This window comes from Polyodon spathula, chromosome 7 (assembly GCF_017654505.1).
Source record: "Polyodon spathula isolate WHYD16114869_AA chromosome 7, ASM1765450v1, whole genome shotgun sequence".
Taxonomy (NCBI): domain Eukaryota; kingdom Metazoa; phylum Chordata; class Actinopteri; order Acipenseriformes; family Polyodontidae; genus Polyodon; species Polyodon spathula.
This window is the reverse complement of record NC_054540.1, coordinates 9,923,007-9,948,697: the sequence shown is the minus strand read 5'-3', so window position 1 is coordinate 9,948,697 and position 25,691 is coordinate 9,923,007. Positions and strand designations below refer to the sequence as shown.

At 37.1% G+C, this 25,691-nt stretch overlaps 2 protein-coding genes across 7 annotated transcripts in view; both read right to left on the bottom strand.

The window, feature by feature from the left end:
* The window catches only part of LOC121318131 (glucoside xylosyltransferase 1-like), a 42,475-nt gene extending 38,034 nt beyond the window's left edge, over positions 1–4,441 (bottom strand). For all 5 annotated transcript variants that reach the window (XM_041254455.1, XM_041254452.1, XM_041254451.1 and 2 more), the window contains exon 1: positions 4,072–4,441. In XM_041254455.1, coding sequence (XP_041110389.1) covers positions 4,072–4,289 — 218 coding nt within the window. In that variant the 5' untranslated portion in view covers positions 4,290–4,441. The remainder of the gene's footprint in view (positions 1–4,071) is intronic.
* A 3,974-nt stretch (positions 4,442–8,415) lies between these two features.
* On the bottom strand, positions 8,416–25,262 carry LOC121318130 (YY1-associated factor 2). Of its 2 annotated transcripts, XM_041254449.1 has the most exons (5): positions 25,126–25,262; positions 24,703–24,828; positions 11,634–11,702; positions 10,080–10,232; positions 8,416–9,756 (listed from the first exon to the last, which is right to left on the bottom strand). In XM_041254449.1, exons 1-5 carry the CDS (start codon positions 25,149–25,151, stop codon positions 9,519–9,521), a joined length of 612 nt encoding a protein of 203 aa, XP_041110383.1. In that variant the 5' UTR covers positions 25,152–25,262; the 3' UTR covers positions 8,416–9,518. The 2 variants fall into 2 exon arrangements, with proteins under 2 accessions (XP_041110383.1, XP_041110384.1); XM_041254450.1 differs by lacking the exon at positions 11,634–11,702.
* Positions 25,263–25,691: the final 429 nt, after the last annotated feature.

The following is a 25,691-nucleotide window of genomic DNA, read 5'->3' as shown; positions in this document are numbered from 1 at the left end:
CCCTCTCCATGCGGGCTCTACCGTGTGGTAGATGACCTTGACTTTCGTTGGTGACCTCGCCTACAGCTCAGGATGCATACCATAACTCAAGTCGCGGTCATCTACCACACGGTAGAGCCTGCATCGACGGGCTCTATCGCTTAATTATACCATATAGCTCAGTGGTTCTCAAAGTAATTTGGCCACGGGCATAAATTGATCTTACTTAGCTGATGCAGGCACGCTGATTATTGCATAGGTCACTAATTTTCAGAGGAAGGCCACTTTCACCGATAAGACATCAGTGTGAAGACCGCCACACTTCTTTTTTCACATTTGTGTATTGTCGGGGGCCGCACTAAGGTCCACCAGGGGTCGCCAGTGGCCCGCAGGCCTTGCAATGAAGAACACTGGCATAGGTTCTCATCTTAAACACTGCTTTGCCACGAGATACAGATAGAATTTTAGAATTTTATATATATATATATATATATATATATATATATATATATATATATATATATATATATATATATATATATATATATATATATTTAGCTCAAAGAGCCAGCTGCCCAATGTTTCGATATGTTGTACATATCTTTCTCAAGGGAGCCTGTGTTTGAATCAAAACATTGGAGGTATTTATAGGTGTTTGATGGCATGACAACTACTTGTTATTGTTTATATTCAAATCCATGATTTATTCTTACATGATGTAATGGTGTTCTATATGTGACATCACTTTTACTTATATCTTTAAATCTATATTAATTCTAATTAACATTATTTTATATAAACTTATATTTATATTATCATGCAATGCTGGCTCTGAGGATCAGCCTTGATATGGTCTCCCCAGTGCATCAGCATGCACAACTTTTGAATTAATTTTGTTTATTTAATTATTTTTAACTTTTTATATATATTTATTGGAATTAATTAGTTCATTCTTTTCTGTTGAGTCCCGCTGGCATAATTGTGTTCAGTCTATTTATCCATTTACTTTCTTTTATTCTTCTATATGTCGCATTATCTAATTTTACTTTTTCTAATACTACAAACTTTATATCATTTATGTCATGTCCTTGACTGGTGAAGTGCTGTACTATTGGTTCATTCATTTTTTTTTTATTTCTAAATTAATGAAAGGTGGTTCTGAATTATTTTATAAAACGTTGTTCCAGTCTCTCCAACATATTTTGTTTCATCACATTTTTCACAGGCTATCCCATAAACAACATTGCTATTTTTACAGTAGGTATTAGTTTTTAGTGGATATGTGGTGTTCTTATGTTTAATTATATTTCTACTTTTGTCTGTGTATTTACACACTTTACATGTACTAGTGAAAGTATTTGTAGAGCCTATTCTGTCAATTATTCTTTTATGTTTACTGTGAACTAGAATATCACCTAAATTAGATTCTCTTTTGAATGCTACAACTGGGGCCTTAAACACTTTTTTCAGTTTTTCTGAATTATATAGAACACGCAAGTGTTTCCAAACTATCTTAGAAATATTGGGCAAAAGTTTAGAGTAAGTCATTACTAATGGGACTCTCTTGACCTTTTTATCTCTATTTTTATAATCTAGTAGATCATCTATTTTTAGTTTATCCACTTTTCTTAACTCTGTCTCTATAATTCTTTCTTTGTATCCTCTTTTTTTAAGATTTGTTTTTAATACATGTCTTTGTTTTACAGTCACTTTCTTTAGAGCATATTCTTCGTATTCTTATTCCTAGCCCCTTTGGGATTGCCCTTTTAGTGTGTATTGGATGTGCAGAGGACATGTGTAAATACTGGTGCATGTCAGTAGGTTTATAGAAGAGGTCAGTCTCAATTGAACCTTCTTCAAGTTTTACTACGGTATCTAAAAATTATATTTCTTTTCTTGTCCATCGAAGGTCCACCTTAATATTATTGTGTATTTCCTTTGCCATTTTATGAAACTGGAAAAGAGATTCTTCTCCATCTGTCCAAACGCCAAAAATATAATCTACAAACTGAATGTATTCTAAAGGTTCTCTCTCTGATTTTCTAAGTAATTGTTCTTCCCATTTCCCCATGTATGTACTGGCAAAATGCATTCCTAGTTTAGATCCTATTGCGGTACCATAGTTTTGTTTGTAATTTTTATCAACAAATATAAAATAACTGTTTTCTAAAACTACACTGATCATGTTCAGCACCTCTGCTGTGGGTATTGATTTATCTAGTCTATTATCTAGTGCTTTTTGACAAGCTTCTAAAGTTTCTTTACAAGGGACACTTGGATACAAGGATTTTACATCCATGCAAAATAAAACTGTATACTCTGGAAGGTTGTGCTTTAGTGATTTTAGTGAAGTCTTTTTAAAAATTGTGTTGTATCCTTAACATAACTTGGTAATTTCTCAATGTGTGACCTAAGTTGTTTTTCTGCTATTTCAGCTATTATGTGCGTTGGATTATCAATCGTGCTGACTATCATTCGCATAGGGTGATTTTCTTTGTGCATTTTAGGATTTCCTCTTGCCAGCCCTGTTCTTGCATTATGTGGCTGCAGGTATTTTTTTTTTTATTCTTTTGATATACTGCCTTTATTGTACAGTCTCTCTGCAATGTCCTTAACCTCTTTTACCGATTTATTGATCCTATTGCTTTTAACTTCTTCATATGTATACATATTCTTTAATTCACATTCTACACATTTCATATAGTCCTCTGTGTTTATTATCACTATTCCCGATCCTTTATCTGCCGGTCTTATACTTATATCATCATCATTTAACAACCCAGTCATAGCTTGTTCTTCAATATTGGTTAAATTAAGTTTACATTTTTTCTTTAGTCCTACTATAATTTCTTGTTTAACTACTTCAATATACAAGTTCATGCTTTAGTGGGAGTTATTCTTGGCTCACTTTGATAAGGCCAAGTCTCAGGCAGTAATTGTGCCTGCTGCGCTTATTCTTTATATAATTTAAAGATTTTAAAGATCGCTCATCTCCAGTACAATTATTCAGAGAAAGTGTATACTTAACTAAATATACTACCGTGTTTCCCTTGTCTGGTGAAATTAAAAAATATTGGAGAGAAAATGAAATTCTAAAACACTGAAATGTATTATTGTTCTCAATAACTGCTCACGAATGACTGGACAGCTGTCAGATATTTTACTTAATCAATGGCTACTCACTCGCCTTCAATTCTCAAGCAGAATACCCTGAACGGCCTCTGCTTGCTTATGATTGGACAGCTGTGTAAAACTTGGCAAATATTTGACTCTCCTATTGGTTAAACTTGCTGTCAGTACCTGCACCTGAAACACACACAGTTTATGTACCACCCAGCTAACTTATGATTGTTAGGGTTGATCGTATCGCAGAGGCCCACGATCCATAGCGTAAGAATATCTGCCGCGGTCACGATGGCCTGGTTTCGCGGGCACCACTTTGAGGACCACTGATATAGCTGTTCAATTACGCACGTATTTGTCACTTGTTTTTTTCAGAATTTGATAAAGACGAGATCCGCTGCATATAGGATCATTTTGCTCAACGGCATTTCCAATTACAGCAGCATTGTTAGCTGCTGTAATCTTCTGGTAATGCTGGGTGTCAGAAGATGTTCAACCAACTTCCACCAAGCTGCTCATTATGCTAATGGTCAGCAAATGTTTTGAAAAGGCAGCAAAACACAGACAAAAGTAAAACAATAATTATCTACAATCACAAAGGATCAGCACAATTTACACATTTTCGAAGCTGCCTGTACATGGATTGCCTGTACTGATTGGTATTTCAATGATTACAAAGTCGTTTTAAGTAGTCGTATTGAAGATGAAAGGCTCACCGCTTATTTGCAAATGTAATGAAATGTGGGATCATCTGCTGCACGCAGTCAAAATGTTGGCAACATGACTGAATTGCTGCTAGATGATTCACTTCAACAGCGTTATGAATAAATTAGACCTTCGTTTCACTTAACTGAGTGATATAGACCTACATAAGTAGCTATTGCGGTTGACAGTACATTTATGATTTTAACTTAAAGAAACGGAATACAGTGGTCTCGTTTATATATGGCATATAAAGTTCATGTTTACCTGTTGTACCAGTACTGATTCTCCAGGCCTGTTTTTCCCGCCCCTTTCCCGGCTCCGTGTCTGCTCTCCCCCCGCAGAACAGCGGTTCTCTGCTGTGGTTTCCTACCCATCCATCCGTCATGCGCCTCCAGAGACGCAGCGAGCTGGCTAAACACATACAGAATAGAGCAGAAACCAAACAAAATACAGCCGAGGAGCACGCGGAGGTACCGCCGCATTGTTAGTAAGATATTTTAAACCTGGACATTCTACATTAGTAAAAAAGTCAAAACCCCCAAAAAGTGCCGTCTAAAAGTGTTATGGGCATAGCAGCATTCACCACATAGGCACCTCCTCCGCTGTCACAGCAAACAAGCTGCACTGGCTTCTGGGAAGAAACAACAGGTCACATTCACAGTGTATTGCACACACCCGCCCTTCGAGCTGGCAGTTTACGTAGTAACCTGATAGCAAGGTTATTGGTTTGGTTTCAAACATAATAGAATGCCCCAGACACCAAAATGTACGTAGTTTTTGGAATTATGTTAACAACAAACCATTTTTCTTATATAGAAAAATATTTTATCTAGAACTACATTTCCTGTCACTTCAAATGGAATTTTTTATCAGCTAATTACTTCTGTGGCGTATATTACACATCGCTGCTGGTTTGGTAATGAGCCAACAACTTCAAAAAGAGAAAAGAAAAACTGTTTTAGCAAAATAATTTAAATGTGTGCAAGAGAGAGATGGTCCAAAGTCAGCTTTAAATATAATAACGTATAAAAATGTAATATGGTAATAGTTGCATTATTTTCCATAAAATGAGCCATTTAACTTTTGATTTAGGAAGTCTGGATGGCACAGTAGTGTGGTGGTTGGTGCTGCTGCCACACAGCACCAGGGTCTTGGGTTCAATTCTGGCCTAGAGGCCTGTCTGTTTGGAGTTTGCATGTTCTCTGCATAGGTTTCCTCCCACAGTCCAAAGACATGCTGTTCAGGTTGATTGGTCATTCTAAATTGCCCTCTGTGTGGTGCCCTGTGATGGACTGGTGTCCCATCCAGGGTGTAGTCCTGTGTCTGCTGGGTAGGACTCTGGCTCACTGCAACCCTGTAAAGGATTAAGCGGTTAATGATAATGGATGGATTTATGCAGTCCTTTAAAATGGTGGGTGTTTCTTTTGCATAGGCTACTATTTTCATTGTTTTATGCTGTTTACCCCAAATCTTTCCTGTGTTATGCTGTTATAGTTGATACATAGTCTGTGTTAAAGTGTCTTCCTCTCCAACCCTGTGTATAAAAAACATTACACTATTGATTTAAACATTGTGATGTCATAATCAACATTCCTCCTGAACTATTGATTATAGTCTATGATCTTTGTGTTTTGTTTTCATATGTTGTTTACAAACATACTGATAAACCTTTAGCACACCCATAGGAATCCATTTTGCACATGGTACCCTCAATCTAGTGAAGATCAAAATATTGACACATCAGCTGGGAACAATTAAATCAACAACACTTTTGCCATCTCAACAAAGTTTATCAGACAATGATTAAAACAGTGCTCCAGTATCTATGCTGAGTGTAGTTAAAAAGAGGATGTAGCAGTGTTGTCGACAGGAAACACATTTCACTTTATTTTGGGGGGCAATAACTGAACTGTCTTAACCTTTTAAGGTATTTTGTACCATGCTTTAGTTGATTACTGTGCAATTATATATTTTCTACAGTACTACAGTGGTCTTCAGTTGATCCCTCAGAATAAAGTGGACAGGACTGTAAAACCATTATCTGGTGTGTGGATCAGCCCAGGCACAGCATCCCCAGTTAAAATATGTGAATTCAAGATCTTAAGTAACTGAATATACAGCTTAGTGCATCACATTCAATGCCTATATCAATGTGCTTGTAGAAGGCTTAGTTATCTCTGCTTGAAGAATTTTGGACATCTTGACATGTCATAAGATCTAATGAGATATCAGTGATCAAGTATCTTGCAAAGCATTAGTGTGTCCTGGCAATGTCCTCTGTAATCTGAGACTGCAGTTTACATGTATAGATTCAGCCAACTTATTTGTCATTGTAAAGCAATGAAATAGGAATTAAACAAACAAAACAAAAATAGTGTAGTGTAAGGATAGCTTTGGTATGTGCTTAATATTAAGACAGGACAAGGGTCTATAAACTGGGACACAAAGTGTTTAGTATGGGACATGTTTCACCTGTAATGAAATTACCATAGGGTGTATTTTCAGAAATGAACTTGTCTAATGCCACATTTTTATTTCCATGCGTCTCAAATCCTTTAGCAGTTTATCTAATTTTAAGGTAATTTGTTCCTACTTTGCATGTAGTGCGAGTGCCATCTTTAAACAACTTCAGTATTCAGTATGTGGGTCATCCTTAGATGTAATTAATATTAAAATATGATAATGTTTTTCAAAAGCAATAGGCTCTAGTTATAGCATTGTTGAGTTGTAATTCCACTACCACATAACCGGTTCTGGACACACACGCACAATTTTCCAACTCTCAGCCTCTCTTTCTAATTAATTGTAGGTCTCTGCCTTGAGGTGGAATCACTGTTCATTACAAGCTCACAAGCACCATGCTCAGCAAGAATGCAACTGTGCACACCACCTAAGCACTGCAGCATTTGGCAGAGGAAATGCAGCTTAGGTTTTGAGTGGGTCCACAGAGATAAAAGGTGCTGTTTTTTCTGAGTTCTGTTAGTGTTGTGAGGGGTATTGCTATACGATTTAGTCATTTACAGAAAATTGTCCCCGATGTGAAACAAAGATACATGCAATTTGATTTCATTTGTAGCCTACAATACAGCATGTCTTACAAAGTGACATATTTTGAAATACTGAACCTTTTATATCTAATTACAGAGTTTCATCAGTGGACCATTTGCTTTGAACCGTCTAATTTAAAGTACTGACCGAAGAACACATGCAAGTCTGCAGTACTGTCCTTTGTCTTCCACTGCAATTTCCTGAACATAATTAATTCACATTTTGATGAAATTCAGCTACAGGGGAAAACACAATGAAAAATATGAGCATGTGTGATAAAACAATAACAATAATAATAATATTGGTCAGGCACAGAAAGGCAGTGGCAGTGATGTGATCAGATCAGTCATCCACGAGGGGGAGCATCTGTCAAACAGATTTGAGCAAAGGACAACTTTTCAATGCAAGCAATTAGATTTTAAAATGGCCAGATTCCATATTTACACTTAAGACACTGCATTAAAAACTGTGCCATTGAATTTTGAGGCAGAACTATATGCTTGTACAACATCAGTGCAGTAAATATTGGAACTTGTTGCACATTAAGAATATTTCGATTTTCTCTATTGCTATTTCTTCTTATTTCATTATTTAAAATTAGGCTTACATAAATCCTTTCCCAACCAGAAATCACAGCTGCATACCCCTAGTGTATGTAGCTTGAAGCAGAGTCCTGCATCAGGTCGGTTACCCGCATGTGACCCGCAAACGCAGGTAAGGTTAGGTCAGAATGTGAACTTTTTCGCAGTTTGGGTACTCTAACCTTTTCCCAAATAAGGCATTCAAAGGTAAATGTAGCGGTATTTCCTGCACTAAAGCAGGAGGTGGTGGCAGGAGTCAGCTGACTAAGCAGTGTTCTTGCTTTGTATTGCTGCTTGTTTGTTATGTCACAAGATCCTTTTATCATGTCGGCTTGGTGATATATAAAAAATGTCTGTGGATGAGGTGAAACAAAAGGTAGCGCAAGGTTTATATCATGTAGTGGATAATCGTTCATGAGGTAAATCAGTGTGTAATTCTTTGGAATCAATGAAAATAATGAGCATGTGACTGGATTCATTGCTTGCAAAACCTGCCATTATGCTTTTGTGCGAAAGCAGAGGTATAGCTTCCTTTCAACTGGTGGCACGAAAGGAATGCATTTTATAATAAAGTAAGTACAGATAATTAATATGTTAAAATATATCCAGACCACTAGAGAAAGCTACAACGCTGTATAGCCTATTGTGTAAACTCAATCTGTGGAGAATGGTAGAGATATCTGTATGTGAATGTTAGCGCGTGAGAGAGTCAGTCGATGCAGGCAGTAGGTAAAGGACAAAAACTTGCAGGTCTTATTAAAGTGGGTCGGGTCGTGGGCAAGATGGCGGTGCTGCAGCAGGTTGCGGGTCGAAAAAAATTGGACCTGCGCACAGGACTCTGGCTTGAAGTATTTTCAGAAGGTTGAAAAAAGGACACAGTAAGCCTGGTAAATAATTATCTAAGTAGTAACAGAAATAGAGAATTATACAAAAACAGATAATAAATTACACTTTCCAAAAATGGAGACAGCATAAAGTATAGCTTTAATTTCTACTTTTTAATGATGTAACGCCTCATATTATATATTTGAAAATATAATGGGACACACGATTCTCTGGGATCCCAATTGGTAAAGTAGTGTAATAATCCCATATTGAAGCACAACAAAACAAAAATGTAGACACTGTAATGACTTATATTTAGGATGCATTTTACTAAGGCCTATCATTTTTTTATTTTATTTTGTGATCATGTCTATATTATAAACCACTGTAATGACAAACTAGCATCTAGAATATAAAATGAATGGGAAGCAGATCAAGATAGATCATTTCTAAACAATGGATTTATCAGTTCATTCTTTTACTTACAAACTTTCGTTCTGACAGTAAAACCATGTTATTATTTCGCGAGATGTTCATATACATACAAACACTGTCTGGTAAAACCAGCAAAATAACAGAGTGATGTGTTCTATTAAAATAACATGTGCTGCAAAACATTGGCAAAAACTTATACAAATATTTTTTTCCTTAATTAAAGAACATTTTCCCCCCATTCAGCCACACCAAGTACCAGCAGGTGCATTTAACCATTGAGAAAAGGCTCTGTTGTTACAACAGTTAATCAGGTCTATCAACGTCTCTGTATACTTACAGCAAGCTGCTTCACATTTTTCTCTTGCAATGCATATAGGCAGTCTGACTTGTTTTCTTCAAACTTGTACCTATTTCATGCCATAACAGTCCAGGTTGGAAACTGATAGAAAGCAAGAGCCTGAAAGTTTATATTGACATTATAACACTGTAATTGATGTAAAATACTACCACATTTACATGACACTAACAGTTGTACCTTTGGGTACGTAGGACAGATTTTTTTAGTTTGACTGTATGTATAACAAGGGTGGAATAGATTATTTCTTAACTTTTCAAGTGCACTCAAAATTGGCAGTTTATTTGAGAATTGTAAAAGTCACCGGTGTGTGAAACATTCCGGAAGACTTCTTCAATGTGCACCAACATTGCCTGTATGTCATGAATGTGTGGTGTATTCTGGGCTGAAATTTTGACTTGTGGTATATCTTGGCTTAAGATATTTGCCAGTTCCAAACTGACTAAAGAAACAGTGTGATATGAGGTTCAGTGGGACTCTCCATTGACTAACGATCCTTCTCCCCGAGGTGAAGACGACCTTGACATTCCTCTTTCTGTGTTGTCAGAACTGGAGCCACTTTGACTGTGCTGATCAGCAGATGTCGCACTGGAAGTAGGTGTGGACTTTGTTTTCTCCTTAAAGTCTGTGATAATAACAGTCAGGTCTCCTACTGTGACTTCTAAATGTTGTGCACTGCTCCTATCCACATTTTTTAATCTTGGCCTAAATCAGCAAAAAGGCAACAGGCAGATTTGTTAGACACACCAAACTCTACCGGAAATTACAACTTCAGCTTTTCAACTGTGCTGCAGCGAGCAGAAAAGTGAAAGTTTAGGGCCAGATACAGTATATAGGGAAGTTAAGTGTACCATGCCACTTCCCAAACAGATGAGATTGTGGGTAATCAAAGACTGTTACTGGCTAGAAGATGGAGCATTTACTTAAACAAAAGTTGTCACAACACATATTTTATTAAGACCCAAAATGTTTTTAGCATCATCAATGTTGATTTTTTTTTTTTCTAATGTTATTATAGTTAGAATTACCTTGTTTTCTTGTGACTGTTCTTTTTGACTGTAGTTTCCTTTTCATTTTTTTCCTTTTCTGCTTTGTCTTTTTTCTCTTTCTTTGGTTGTGTGGGAGAAGCAAACTGCTGGGTTACTTGCTGTGCAACCAACTGGGAAACTGGGCGGGGTTTCCTGAAAAAAACAAAACAAAAAACACACCTATTAGTTAAAACCTGGAGATCTACAAAAGACTCCCGACACACTATTGATATCAACAAAAGAATGCTGATATCACTAATAATATCCTTGATATCACTTGTTGTGTAGCATTTCATTTAAACAGCTGGCCACATCTTCTTTGCCTTCCTGAATAAAAAAGTTGGAAATTAATCACTTCCATAGGATTTGTTAAACACCAGCCAATATCTGGCACCAGTAACAGTGGCACACAAATGATTCATACGCTTCAGGATAGCTCAAGACTGGACAAATCTATGAATATACAAATGTAATTTTGTTTCCATTTTGTCTGGAAGAAGCATGATGAAAGACATGACTCACCAGAAAAATCAAGTATCTGGAACATAACCATGTGATTCAGTTTCTATAACTGAGTAATGTTCACATTATACATTATTATTATTATTATGATGTTTAATATAAAATAAATAAATAAAAAAAAAACTAGTAATGTCCACCATAGTTGCAAAATACTTTGCAAACCGCTATAGCACATTGTTTTGCAGATGAGATGTTTTCCGATTGGTGCAAGGATTAGTGTCCAATTACAGAATGTATTTCCCTGCAATACAGACTCCAGAACGGAGCAGCCACTTATTTGAAGCCTGGCAGCTTTCAGTATTGCATTTTGTACATTATTAATGTAATGTTGACTGCATTAATCTTTGAGCTCATTCAAGAACATTTGTTTAAAAGAAAAAAACTTGCAACGGTTACATTTTTATGTATTTATTTTTTTTAATATATTATAATTCTTTATAAAAATTAAACAGAAATCATTACGATATATTACTTGCTATTTTTATTTCAGCGACTCAAAATGACAGTTTGATTCTGAAGTTTAACTAAACCTTTCCTGATCATACAAATGTTATTACTAAACCTTGTATGTCACATTAATTAATTTTTAGGGACCCCTAAAAAGAGGTTCCCAAGGGTATAACGGTTCATTACCAGTTGAATGTATACCAGAAAATGTTCTATATATATATATATATATATATATATATATATATATATATATATATATATATATATGAGAGAGAGAGAGAGAGAGAGAGAGAGAGAGAGAGAGAGAAGGATTAGGATGGAAAGAAACCCAACTAAAAAATTGACTTGCAAGGCTTGGTCAGAACAACAACGCCATGTTTCTTTAATAATTTCCCTAATCCACTATGTAATATCTTAATAATTTCCCTAATCATTAAAGAAAGTTTATTGAAACAACGCGACGTTCTATTGGCATTTAAGAATTTATTTTAGCCATGGTCCCACCTTCCCAGCAATGCTGTTCATGTCACTCCAATGACAAGCCTAAAATTTGCATTTCCCAATGTAAACAAACCCACCTACCCCCCTCGCAGAGATGGGACGCCTCGCCTTCTTGAATCTTCAATTTTCTCTATACGTAGTGCTGGCCGCCTAGAATGATTTGTTATGGGAGAAAGTTTTTTTGTGATTGAATACAAAGAAAACATAATTCAGCACACACCACCACACCCCCTACCCCCCAAAACCAAAAAAGTCACCAGTCATTTTATCAATGCAAACTAAAAAGAAAATATTAAAAAAAATTGCGCATCAATGCTAGGCAGTTCCTAAAACTACAGTGCCTAATAAAAGTGTATTAAGATTATTATATATTTTTAAAAAGTGTTAAAATATTGAATCATATCAAATCAGAAAAAAATAAATAAAGATGACATATGGCTAATTTGAGATCAGAGAGTGTAGCAAGTGCACTAAAATAATTCTATTAAACGAGGTTTCTTGAGCTGCCCAAATCACACAACAGTAATGCTCCCCACACACAGGGATGGGACAAACAATCATTTTTACATCGGGTAGAAATAAAATAAAAACACCACCTCAAAATTGGGTACAAACAATAAAAAACATATATATTTTTTAATGGTTTAAATTCTGGTTTTGCATTCGAAGATGACTTATCCTAATGATTATGTTGGTGTGCATCAAAATGTAATTTATACAACCCCATTACTGTAAACTGCACTACTAAAAAATCCATCTGTTTTTTTTTCTGCCATGGCATGAACATACATACGGTACATGTAGTAAATTGTACTAGCACGTATTGTATAAACAAACATTTAGGCTAATAGTGTTCGAGGTTTCTCAAGATCCCTCTTATCCCTCATATTTGAAGTAAAAAATTTGACATTTAGAAAGGCCAACATTAAAACGGTCAGTGCTCTACAATGCAGATTATCAGCGTCAAATACTTTCCTGTTGTTGACAAACCATGCATACTGTAGTAAGGTCAGCAAGACACCAAGCAGCAAAATGTATGTAAATGGGTCTAACAGATATGCCTTGTGTGTTCAATAGTATAACCATCAACCAATACAAATGGCTTGCCATGTTAAATACAACGTTCATGGACATATGAAGATTATTTAAAGCCACTAATCTTCTATATTAATAATAAACAGCATAGTTGTCCTTTCATTACAGTGCTGCCCAAACAAGTGTTAACACAGCAGTCAGTGCAGATTTTATTTTATGTTCTCTTATTTTTTTATTGTATATAAATTTTGCTTTAAAACTTTGGTTTATGTAACATGTGCATTAATAAAAAAAGACAAGTGGTTCAGAGTTTGGAGACCAGCTGTTAATATGGTGTTACATACAGGACACCAATAAAGACAGAAGCTAATTTATATACGACAAATTGACAGAAAAGGGTTTTTTTTTGTTTTGTTTAAGCTAAACCAGTTTATAGATCAGCCTTGATTAATCAGATTACTGTTTCCACAAATTGTGGGTCAAAGAAAATGTTGGTCCTTACATGCCAGAAAATTACTTTTGAACAACTCAACTATAATCCAGTAAAATAAAATAAGTGTATAACATGTGCTGTGTTTTTTTTATTTTGTTTGTTTGTTTGGGATTTTTTTTTTACATTTTATTTACTTTATGCTTAAAAAGTAGATGTGAAATTACAAATTCAACCGACATAGAAATAACCTAAAGTACACAGCTGGCAATTTCATTGTAAATGAAGTACAAATAGTGTAGAAAAGCCTAGAATGTAATGTAAACACAGCATAATTTTCACCACCATCTAACGTTTGTTCTTGCTAAACAAAAGCTTCTCCAACCCCCCCTGCCAACACCTGTGCACGGTATTCCTGTGTATTTCTGTTGTCATCTCATCTTCATACATTTCTCAACCTCTCTGTGTAGCATTTAATGCACCCCCAAGAGAAAATGCTAGTGAATTCACTTTAAAGCCATGTTAAATTACAGAGGTTCTTTACTCGTTCGTTTTTGTGTTGGTCAGATAGGGAAATAACAGAATACTGTATTCTTAAACTACAACATGACTATTTAATATAGCGCTTCCTTTCTAATTTAGCCATTTGATATTTAACAGCCAATTCATACTAAATACAGATCAATTTATATATAGATATATATGTGTGTGTGTGTAATAATGTCTTGTACAAAAGAAAACAAATTCAGTAGTTTCAGGGTAAACTTTACCAATAATCTCATTACAGTGTCTGCAGCCCCAGTACCTCATTTTCTGCTCCACCCTTCTAGTTAATGCTAAAGTGTCAAAACACAGGTCATTGCTTACAGGAAGTATTTATAGAAGCATTTTTGTGGCATCCTGCAACTGAATATACATTTAAATAGCATTATTATGCTTCTTAGCACTAGTAAATATGACATTACAGAATGCATTTAAAATGGCAATATCAATCTACTAACCCTTATTTAAGCAAGCAACACATGTTACTGCTCTTTCAGGTCAATTGGACATTTTTACAGAAGAAGAATTCAAATTTTCTGCAGATTCTGATTTTTTATTTTCATTACTGTACAGAAATTTGAGGTGCTTGCAAAACACATGTTAGAAGTATCTCAATGTTAGAACAGGCTAAAGCAAATGTTTGTTATTGGATGATGCCCATAACAGAATACACATATGTACCAAAAGTAAATAAGCTAGTGTCGTCAATATCGGCTATAGAAAAGCAAAACGTGGCTGGTTATTTGTTTTATTAAATTATGCCCATATTAAGTAGAGAAGAATACCAAACAAGCATTTTAGTGTCATACATCCCTATTGCGTAAATTCAAAATTTGAGCTGTAAGTACCATTAAAAAAAGTGTGAAAAAAAGTAGACAGATGAACTTTGTATTGTACTGCCTTTGTATTTCTCCAGATTCCAGTAACCTTTACAGCTTGTGCCAAGTACAGAGTGATTAGAAAGTAAGTTTACACATCAACACACCATACCTCACAAACTGTAGGGCACAAATTGCATACGGCTGGAAGTGTGAACACGTGTAACCGTGTTATCTGGTCAGAGGCTAATCCACATACAATATCTGAAAGACCCCTACGTGATGTTAAAGTGACAGTGTGGTGTGGCTTTATGACTAACTTTGTTGTTGGACCATTCTTTTTTGAAGAGCCATCCAAGGGGACCTCAAACGTGCACAGTCACTGCTGCATGATACAACACCGTGCTGACAACCCATGTCATTTCTATATTGCCCCTCCGCATATTGGTAACCAGGTGAAACATGTCTTGCAGGAGAACTTTCAGGACAGAATCATTTCACTTCACTTTCCTTGTGAATGGCCATCTCGTTCACCTGATCTTGCACCAGCAGATTTCTAGTTATGGGGGTACCTGAAGTCACACATGTACCGAGGGAACCCTTGAACAACTCTGGACCTCAAGGGTGCCATTGTCCGTGAGATGGCCAGCAACCTGATGAGATGAGTAATGTTGCTGTAACGTCCGTTTTCACAAGAAAGCCCGATCACCCACAGTTTGTAATCTGGTCGTGGAGACATACAAGAGTCCAACAGCAGTGGGGAATATGATCACCAGATCGAGACCTAGTCAAAACCCTGGCTGCTGAGTTTCAAACATAATGCAATTTGGTGTTCTTGGTAACCCCATGGCATGGACCAGTTTCTCAGCAACAGGCATACAGAGAAAAGGGCGTAGCCGGGCGATATTCCTAAAATGAAAAAAAGGACACCTTGGTGATATTCCATACAGGAGGCTCAAATGTTAAGCTAGGGTCAAAAATTACCCCCAAATTTTTCATTTTAGAGCAAAACTCCATCGATAGCCATGTCACTGCTAGATTTACACAGTTGGTGTGGGAGAACCTAGTAACATGGCCTCAGTCTTACAGTTCAATTGCAAAACATGTTTGTTGCATCCAAAGTTTAATATTAGTTATACAATTAGTAAGCATGGAAACAGCCACTTCAATATATATAGATCTGGAAAAAATTGAGACCACTGCAACTTTTTCATAAATCAGCATCTCTACATGTATGGCAGCCATTCCATTCCAGTGTCTGCTGAATTCCAACACAGGCACACCTCATTCTACTGAATGAGATACTGATTAGGGGATCACCTGAACCAAATCTTATTTAGCGAGGAAAAGTATAAAAAACACTCCTGTGGTCATCACTATCCTCTTGCAATAGGACCAGCTGGATGGCAAAACAGTGCTAGTAGTACCTCAAAAGTAATTAGAATCAAAATATAACTATTGACCATGCCCAAAGAGTTGAAAAGGAAAGTTTTGGGCGAGGAAAAGAAGGGTTCAATTCTGGCTTTACTGGCAGAGGGATACAGTGAGCGTTGGGTTGCTTCCATCCTTAAAATTTCAAAGACGGTGGTTCATAAGAACAAGGTCAAGCAGCACAGATTGGGGACAACAAAGCTACAGACCGGCAGAGGGCGAAAATGACTCTCCACTGACCGGGATGACCGCCAACTCATTCAAATGTCACTCAGCAACCATAGGATGACATCAAGTGACCTACAAAAAGAATGGCAAACGGCAGCTGGGGTGAAGTGCACGGTGAGGACAGTTCGAAACAGGCTCCTAGGGGCAGGGCTGAAGTCGTGCAAAGCTAGAAAAAAGCTCTTCATCAATGAGAAGCAAAGAAGAGCCAGGCTGAGGTTTGCAAAAGACCATAAGGATTGGACCGTAGAGGACTGGAGTAAGGTCATCTTCTCTGATGAGTCCAATTTTCAGCTTTGCCCAACACCTGGTCGTCTAATGGTTAGACGGAGACCTGAAATGGCCTACAAGCCACAGTGTCTAGCACCCACTGTGAAATGTGGTGGAGGATCGGTGATGATCTGGGGGTGCTTCAGCAAGGCTGGAATCAGGCAGATTTGTCTTTGTGAAGGATGCATGAATCAAGCCAAGTACAAGGTTGTCCTGGAAGAAAACTTGCTTCCTTCTGCTCTGACAATGTTCCCCAACTCTGAGGATTGGTTTTTCCAGCAGGACAATGCTCCATGCCACACAGCCAGGTCAATCAAGGTGTGGATGGAGGACCACCAGATCAAGACCCTGTCATGGCCAGCCCAATCTCCAGACCTGAACCCATTGAAAACCTCTGGAATGTGATCAAGAGGAAGATGGATGGTCACAAGCCATCAAACAAAGCCGAGCTGCTTGAATTTTTGCGCCAAGAGTGGCATAAAGTCACCCAACATCAATGTCAAAGACTGGTGGAGAGCATGCCAAGATGCATGAAAGCTGTGCTTGAAAACCAGGGTTATTCCATCAAATATTGATTTCTGAACTCTTCCTAAGTTAAAACATTAGTATTGTGTTGTTTAAAAATGAATCTGAACTTATTTTCTTTGCATTATTCGAGGTCTGACAACACTGCATCTTTTTTGTTATTTTGACCAGTTGTCATTTTCTGCAAATAAATGCTCTAAATGACAATATTTTTATTTGGAATTTGGGAGAAATGTTGTCAGTAGTTTATAGAATAAAACAAAAATGTTCATTTTACTCAAACACATACCTATAAATAGTAAAACCAGAGAAACTGATAATTTTGCAGTGGTCTCTTAATTTTTTTCCAGAGTTTATATGTTTATATATATATATATATATATATATATATATATATATATATATATATATATATATATATATATATATATATATATAAACACACACACACTAAATAGAAGAGGCCCCAATATGGAGCCCTGGGCAACCCCTGAGGATACTGTTCCAGTAACGGACCTAAACCCACCCAGAGACAAAATGCTTTCTTTCAGATAAATAAGAGCTAAACCTACTAAGGTCAGTACCAGAAAAAAAGAGTCTCTGACCAAGAAAGCAGAATGTTATGGTTTACGGTACAATTATTCAATTGTTGTGCCACAACACGTTCCAAAAAAGACGAATTTAACAGGTCTATAATTACCCAAATTATCAGTGATTTGGTTTGTTTTTGCGGCACTGGTATGACTTTTTTTTTTTTTTTTTTTTTTTTTTTTTTTTTTTTTTTTTTTTTTTTTTTTTTTTTTTTTTTTTTTTTTTTTTTTTTTTTTTTTTTTTTTTTTTTTTTTTTTTTTTTTTTTTTTTTTTTTTTTTTTTTTTTTTTTTTTTTTTTTTTTTTTTTTTTTTTTTTTTTTTTTTTTTTTTTTTTTTTTTTTTTTGCAGCGATTTTAAACGCTGAAGGCACAACTCCAGAGCTCAAAAACTCGATGATGATATTAGTCACCAATGGGCGGAGAGCCAAAAAGCAGGAACGAACAAGAAAAGTAGGAATGGGGTCTAACAAGCAAGTAGTGGGTTGAATTTTTGGAATCAATTCAGTCAGGCTTAGGGAGGTAACCTGGAGAATAAAGGGTATATAAATAAACTCAGACAGGGTAAAACTAAATAATTGGTGTATCAAAAACAGGAAGTGACGTGTAATGTTTTCAAAATTGTCGATGAAAAATCCCAACAAACATATTACAGACTTTGAGAAGCTGATAATGTAGACGAGCGGTTTGGCTCTAACAAGCGACTTCTAGTGGAAAACAAAAGCCTCGGGTTACCATGGCCATTCTCAATAGGTCTAGAAAAATAACTGGATCTGGTGGAGGCAGTAGCATCCCTATATTGATAAAGGTGTTGTTTCCAGACCTGAAAGCGCACAGTTAACCCGGAGTCCCTCCACTTACACTCAAGCCTACAGCAAGCTGCCGTCAGAGCACAGCTGGTCTGTATACCAGGGAGAAGAGCGTGTGTACGAGACAGGTTGTGTTTTTTAGGGGCGGTATTATTAAGAATGGTAGTCAGGGTGTTACTGTAGAGCTGAGCCATATCCGCTAAAGTGTTCACCAAGGTGACAAAAGAGCAGAAACAATGATATCAGTATATGGTGCTTTGATGAATAATAATAATAATAATAATAATAATAATAATACATTTTTATATAGCACCTTTCAAAGTGGACCACCATCACAAAGCGATTTACAAGATACGAGACTAGCGTGTGTGAACTACACATCAGCTGCAGAGTCACTTACAACAACGTCTCACCCGAAAGACCGAGCACAAGGAGGTTAAGTGACTTGCTCTGGGTCACACAGTGAGTCAGTGGCTGAATGTAATATGTAATATGTGAAACAAGAACAGTGAGACAGACAAACGAGTGCTTCCACATCCAGTTCCCCCCGATATACCTAACATTTAGACAGACAGACAAAACTCCATGTACCCACAGTTCAGAGGTTGTCAGCATAAACTTTAGAACTAAATGAAACTCTCTGTGAATTATGTTTCAATGTTAAAGAGAGTTCATGAGAATCTCAAACAAGCCATAGTTTCTATGACATGGGCTTAACACAATATTATTCTCCTTGCAAATACAAATAGTATAACTGAAAAAAAATAGAACACCCCCTCCAGTAACTAATTCTTCTCCCAAAAAACAGGAGAACTGCTTAACTTGGTGTGTGTTTTTCAAGACGATTGGTTACTCCTGAGCTAATTCAGGATTGCTAATACGGGGGGGGGGTCCAACCAAGCTATTTCAGTTTTTATTTTTAATGTGTAGATAAACGAACAAATAAAAAAAAAAAAATAAAGCTATATTTTAATTCAGGTTGTGGTTGTCTGTAGTTTGGATAGCATATATAATACATCCATCCATGTATTAAAAAGAATAGATGTAGATTTACTTTAACTTTAAAAAATGGGCAATATTAATCACACTAATGCTACGACCTCATGTACTTTATTGCAAACTATATGTATGTACAGCAGTTTGGCTAGCGTGGTGTTGAACTGTGGTTTAGACGTACGACTCATCCACTGCTCAGTGAAATAAATTAAATGCTCTTGGAAAATCAGGGGAAGTTTCTACTTATTCCCTAATGAAATACAAGAATATTACAGTAATTAGAAATGTCTGAATCCTACAGGGATCCGACATTTTTTTTTCTAAAAGCACCAACCCATCGTTTAAGGATTTCAATCAACCATAATGTGAGACTCAAATATACAGGGGGTCATGGACCAGAAAATTTGCTTTTAAGAAAACGTAATATACAATTTGCAGCTAACGTGATTATTGTATTATAACTATACCGTGTTTAACACTCTGTCCATTTTTAAATCACAAAATACAGCCAATGCTTTTAACAGTGCTCTGCATAACTGGGAAAGATATAATTCTGAATATGGAAACTTACTTGTATCCTAAATCTTTTAATGAATATGTGAGTGTGTCTGTTGGCTAATGTATTTATGAAATGTATTTCTCTGATCATAAAAGTAAAAAATGGAAGTGCAACTTTTTTTTTTTACCTGACTTAATACAGCATTAGACAACACTCAAGTTAACCATAATAGGACCATTACTTAAAAGTAATATAAATAGTATATGTAGGAATACACATGACCAGGACTACCTGGTCTGCTGTTGACTGTGGGAATCATAGACTACAGGTGTGTACCAAACATGAATACCATGGAGTCCATTTAATTTACCCCAAACAGTGGCAGATCAAAGTCATTTATTAAATTCAAGTCAATTATTAAAATAGGACCTCTCGACAAGCAATGGAAGAGACGTGTAAGAGACAAGTGGCACCAACTCCACCGAAGGAATAGTGGTCAGGTCACAGTTAATCCAGTCACACCTGAAACCAAGCAGTTCTGTTCACTCAGCAGATAAAGAACACACACATTTTTTAAGCAGGCCTGGGAACTACATTTTAAACGTGGCGCACATATTCTTCAAAACACAAAAACAATAAATGACTGAATTGGCAGAAGCTCTGAACAGAATGAAGTCTGGAACCGCCATGGGCTATGACAACATCCCCCCAGAATTCCTGAAGCATTAAGGACCAAGGGTAAGGTCATGGCTGGCTGGGTTTCTAACGCGTGTCCTGTCAGAGCACCACATACCACGAGTCTGGCGATGCTCAAAAGTCATCGCTATCCTGAAACCGGACCCTCACGTCGCAGCAAGTTACAGATCTACATCATTACTTTCAGTATGCTACAAGGTCCTGGAGCGGGTGATCCTTAAACGCATCACCCCAGATGTTGAGTGGATCCTCCCAATTGAACAAGCAGGTTTCAGAGCAGGAAGAAGTACATGTGATCAAGTCCTGGCTCCAGCTACCTTCATCGAAAACTGCAGCGTACGACACTGTCTGGCGCACAGGCCTCTCGTTAAAGCTGGCAAAATCCTTGCCCGTTTGGGTTCCAGATGTCGTGAAGTTCCTGCTGCGAGACCGGAGGATACGAGTACACATGGGTGAAGAAGTGAGCAGGTGGCGGATTCAGCAGAACGGTCTCCCACAAGGATCTGTTCTCGCACCCACTCTCTTCAATGTGTATGTCTCGGACCTTCCTCGTACAAGATCTAGCAAGTTCATGTATGTGGACGACATCTGCTGTGCCACTCAAGCCCAAGCTTTCGAAGAACTGGAAGAACGTCTCAACATCGATATGACAATATTACCCGACTACTGCAAAAAGTGGCGACTCCAACCAAGCATCACAAAAACTGTATCAGCAGTTTTTCATCTGCACAATGCAAGTGCTTTGCGGGAACTGAATGTAGTCCTAGATGGTAAATGGCTTAAGTGCAATCACAGCCCAATTTACCTCTGTGTTACCCTGGATCGTTCACTGACATTCCACGACCACCTGATAAAGACAGCTGCGAAAGTCCGCGCACTAAACAACTTGCTGAGTATGTTGGCTGGCATGTCATGGGGAGCACGAACACCGGTCCTCCGGTCCACAGCCCTTGCTCTCTGCTACTCAACAGCTGACTACTGTGCCCCAGTCTGGTGTCGTAGTTCGCATGCAAAGAAAACTGACACTCAGCTGAACTCTGCAATGCGGATCATCTCCGGCACTTTTCGCTCAACTCCGGTCCAGTGGCTACCGATGCTGAGCAACATCACACCTCCGCACATTCGGCGCAAGGAAGCAGTGGTCAAAATCGTCAACAAGATCCAGGATAACCCGGCCCTACCATTGCATGACTTTATCCTCCATCCACCAAAGGTGCGTCTGGAATCTAGACGTCCAGTCTGGCTGTCACTTCCTGACCCTGATTGGTCATCAACAACCCAGTGGCAAGAGGAGCGGTTCCAGAGTGACACTCGCAACCAATTCCGAGTGGGGGGGGGGGGGGGGGGGGGCGTGAAGCAATCCAAATTTGTATTTATTTTTTGGTGGTTTTCAATAATAAATAAATAAATAAATAAATAAATAATGTATGGTTGAATGCACTCTCGTTTGGTTCTGGTGAATAAACGATTCTTGCTCTTCACAATTTCTTGGAGACGTTTTAGTCTCCCTCATCCTAACCTACCAGTACCTATCTGTCAACGAATTTTTTGGATGATCAATTAAGGAATACAATATTATTGTTTCTTTATTTGCATTAGTGCAGTATCGGTACAATTTAAAAAAAAAAAAAAAAAAAAAAAAAAAACATTCCACTTTTTTTTTTTTTTTTTTTACATTTTTAGGGAGCGTGTCTGTTGAGCACAAAAGACTGAGAAAGGAAACAAAACTGCAACAGTCTAGTACATGTGGGAGGAGACTGTGAATGTAGTTGCTAATTACACCAACAGTAGCAACTTCTCAGACTGTAATACAATTTAGACAGGACTAAATAAGACCATGTTTTTTTTATACCAAGTTAACATTAAAGTATGTACTGTATTTATTGGAAGTACTTGTAACTTACCAAAAAATACAGTGTACGCAGTGTTTAAACTGGAGAGTAAATTACGCAACAATCCAAAACCTCGTCTGGAGCACTGCATGCAAAGACATCCCACTATCTTCTAAAAGTCACGAGAATAATTTTAAACTCGCTGGGGTGCATTTGCACTCCTTGTTGCTGATGAAGGGTTTAAGGGTATAAAAGGTTTAAGGGTTTAAAATCAGGCCCCCTTACAAATACACTGGCACAAGATCTAAACAAGAACTATTACAAAAACCTTTACGTATAAAAGTTTTACTTTTACATTCTATAAAATGTAGTAAGCTTTACACTGTTTCTTCTTTTAGATCACAAGAAGGAAAAACAATATTTCTAACTATAGATGCAATGGTTATATTAGCTGGCCTCAATGCCCCTCTGGAATGACCAGTGGCTGTCAAGGCCTTCTGTTGATCAAAATGGTGCTTAAGACTGAAGGTGAAGGAGCAGCTATAATTTACTCTTGTCATCTCCTTTCCATGGAGGTCATATGCTCACTAAATAAAGTTGTTCCACTGCTCTGTGTGATAAAGATCAGAGAATATGCTTTATAACTTAGTTGAATTCACAGTCCATCTTCAGTAACTGAATTAAGACTCATGACCTTTTGAGGCTTAAGATCAATGCACCAGTAGACTTGCACACCACTTTTGAAACCAACCCTGTTAAGTGGGCTAGTGGTTTGCTCCTATACCTCTGTGCACGTCACATGGTGAAAGCAGTACACTACAGCCCCAGTGCAGATCATTGTTTATATCAAAACTGTTCCTCTTTTTGAACCTCTGAGCTGCATGCACAAGAACAAGGTTACAAAGGTGGTAACTACAAATACAAATTATCCAAGATCAAGTGCATCAATTTATGTATCAAGTTAGAATATATGGTTTCACTGGAAACTACAATGCCCCATAAATGTCTCACAAAATCACAATTTAAAAACACAAACAAAAAAAAACTATGCTTTTTGTAGCACCTACAACAAAGCTTGAATGCTTAGTTATGATGAGAACCCATTGAGATCAACATCCCATTTCCAAAGTGGTCCCAGAAGATAGCAGCAGCAGCACACAATTTCACTTTACTAGAAAATATATTTGCCTATGCCAGCGAATGTAACTTCATGTTTTAGGGAAAAAAAACTAAATTTCACCAAGTTTATCTATACAAAAAAAAAAAAAAAAAAAAAAAAACTTAAAAAAAAAATCAAAACAAAACATTTAAACAAATCCTGTCATCTTCTGGAGGCTCTGGTTTAAAAAAAAAAAAAAAACGTTTATTTTAAATGATTAATGGATAGCCCAAAGAAACCATACTGTTTACGTTATTGCTCCCGAGGCTATTGACACTATGGCCACAATTGTATGTTTTGGTATTGCTAAGCGTTCTTGATTACTGCTGTTTTTATAATAAATGTAGGCTAATCATGACAAGCAATAGAGGGTATGTATACTGGATTATAATTCACTGTATTAACACCCTTTCGCTTTCAATGTATATGGGTTATCAACGTCATCTGTTTAAAACAACATTTAAATACATTTAGTCGCGCTAAAATAAATGCTATTTCAAAAAAGACCAAACTGGTTAAGTGTTTATCTGAAGCTCATTTTCTCCCTTCCATTACTGGAGGCGAAATCGAATTGCTTTGGTCGTCGCTTGTCCAAATCCTAAAATCAATAGGCAATTCTATAAATGCATATTTATTTTAGAGATTTATCAAGCATAACAATTTACTAGCCCCTATGGTCTCACCCTTGTGGCATTTTTGGCAGGATGTTGTGGTGAAGACTTGGGTTTCAGCATCTAGTGATCCCCCCCCCCTTGTACTGGTATCACTAATTTCAAAACCAAAAATCGTAACATCATGAAACAAAACAATATAAACACACACACACACACACACACACACACACACACACACACACACACACACTGCAGCTTCTTTTTTCGCTGGGCGACTGAAATGCATTTTGTAAGAAATTGGTTTAGACACAACTAGCCATTTTTGATTGATTTATTTTAAAACTTAACACTTAAACGGTTAGCAATATAAAACATATTTTAGCCCCCTCATAAAAGTAGATATTGTTCCTCTACAGTATCAAGCGCCAGATAAAACACACACACTAAACCACGCACGTAAGATTTCCTAGTTTCATTATAGAAAACCCTACAGTTGGAGTTCATCAATATTTAATTAACACTGTGTTAATGCAAACATTATCTTTGCAATAAGCAATTGCTGTCATAATGCTTCCAAGCCCTTTCACATTTTAGATAATCGGGAGTAAAGCATCAGCTTTAGTGCACGCAGTCTATGTTGCTAAAACACATGAGATAGAAAGCATAGATGTTTCCACTTACCGTGTTGATGTGCCCTTCCTGACATCACACATCATGCACTTAAAAGCCTCTGCGCTGTTCCTGAATGTACAAACGCTACAGTCCCAGTATCCTTCGTCAGAGGAAGGCTTGGGCTGCCTCTTCGGCCTTCAAACAAAACAGCAAACACAGAACACGGTTTACTGTTGCGGTTACTGACTGTACTTCTATAATCAGCTCTCAGCAACTATTTATAAACAAAAACCCGGACACCGTTTTGACATGAAACCAACTAGATTTACGATGTCTGTGCATTGACACTGTAATGAAACAGCCCGTCCGCCATGGTTGCTACACTGTAGCGGCTACCTCATTCACACATACTGCGCTCAAAATACTTAAATTATTCACACTGAATGCATTTTGGGAACATCCCCCAGTCTGCGCATTCGTGGCGTGCTTTACCTTGTCGGACTCTTCTTGTCTCCCATGTTCCTGAAACCTACTAGTTTGTACTGAAAAATGAACTGAAAAATAGGCAACAAAAATGACGAGCACCCAGATCACACAGCTTCCAGCTGTCGTGGAAACTCCAGTCGAGAAGGTCACGTGGTGGCGGTCTAGCCAATCAAGTCAGCAGGCAGTTTCCTGAAAGAGAAACATTAAGGTAAAGGCGGCAGGTTTGCATTATGAGATGAGACAGACGCATGTTTTTGTTCTTGTTTTATTTATTAAGTGCTCTGCATCAACATGCTCTTATACTAGACACCATTGCTCAACATCGTTACCAGTCAACATGTGCCATATTTGAGAAAAAGAGCTGCCCCTACTGTAAATTATTATCAAAAGATCAGCCAATGTTTTTATTTATTTTATTTTTTTTTTATTTATTTATTTATTTTTGTCTCTTGGACATACGTGTGCAGTACCAACAAAACTATTTAGCTATGGACAAGACAAACAAATACGAATATTGTGCAAATAAGTTATGCAAAACTTCCACAGCAGAATAGTTAAAGCTATACATAATG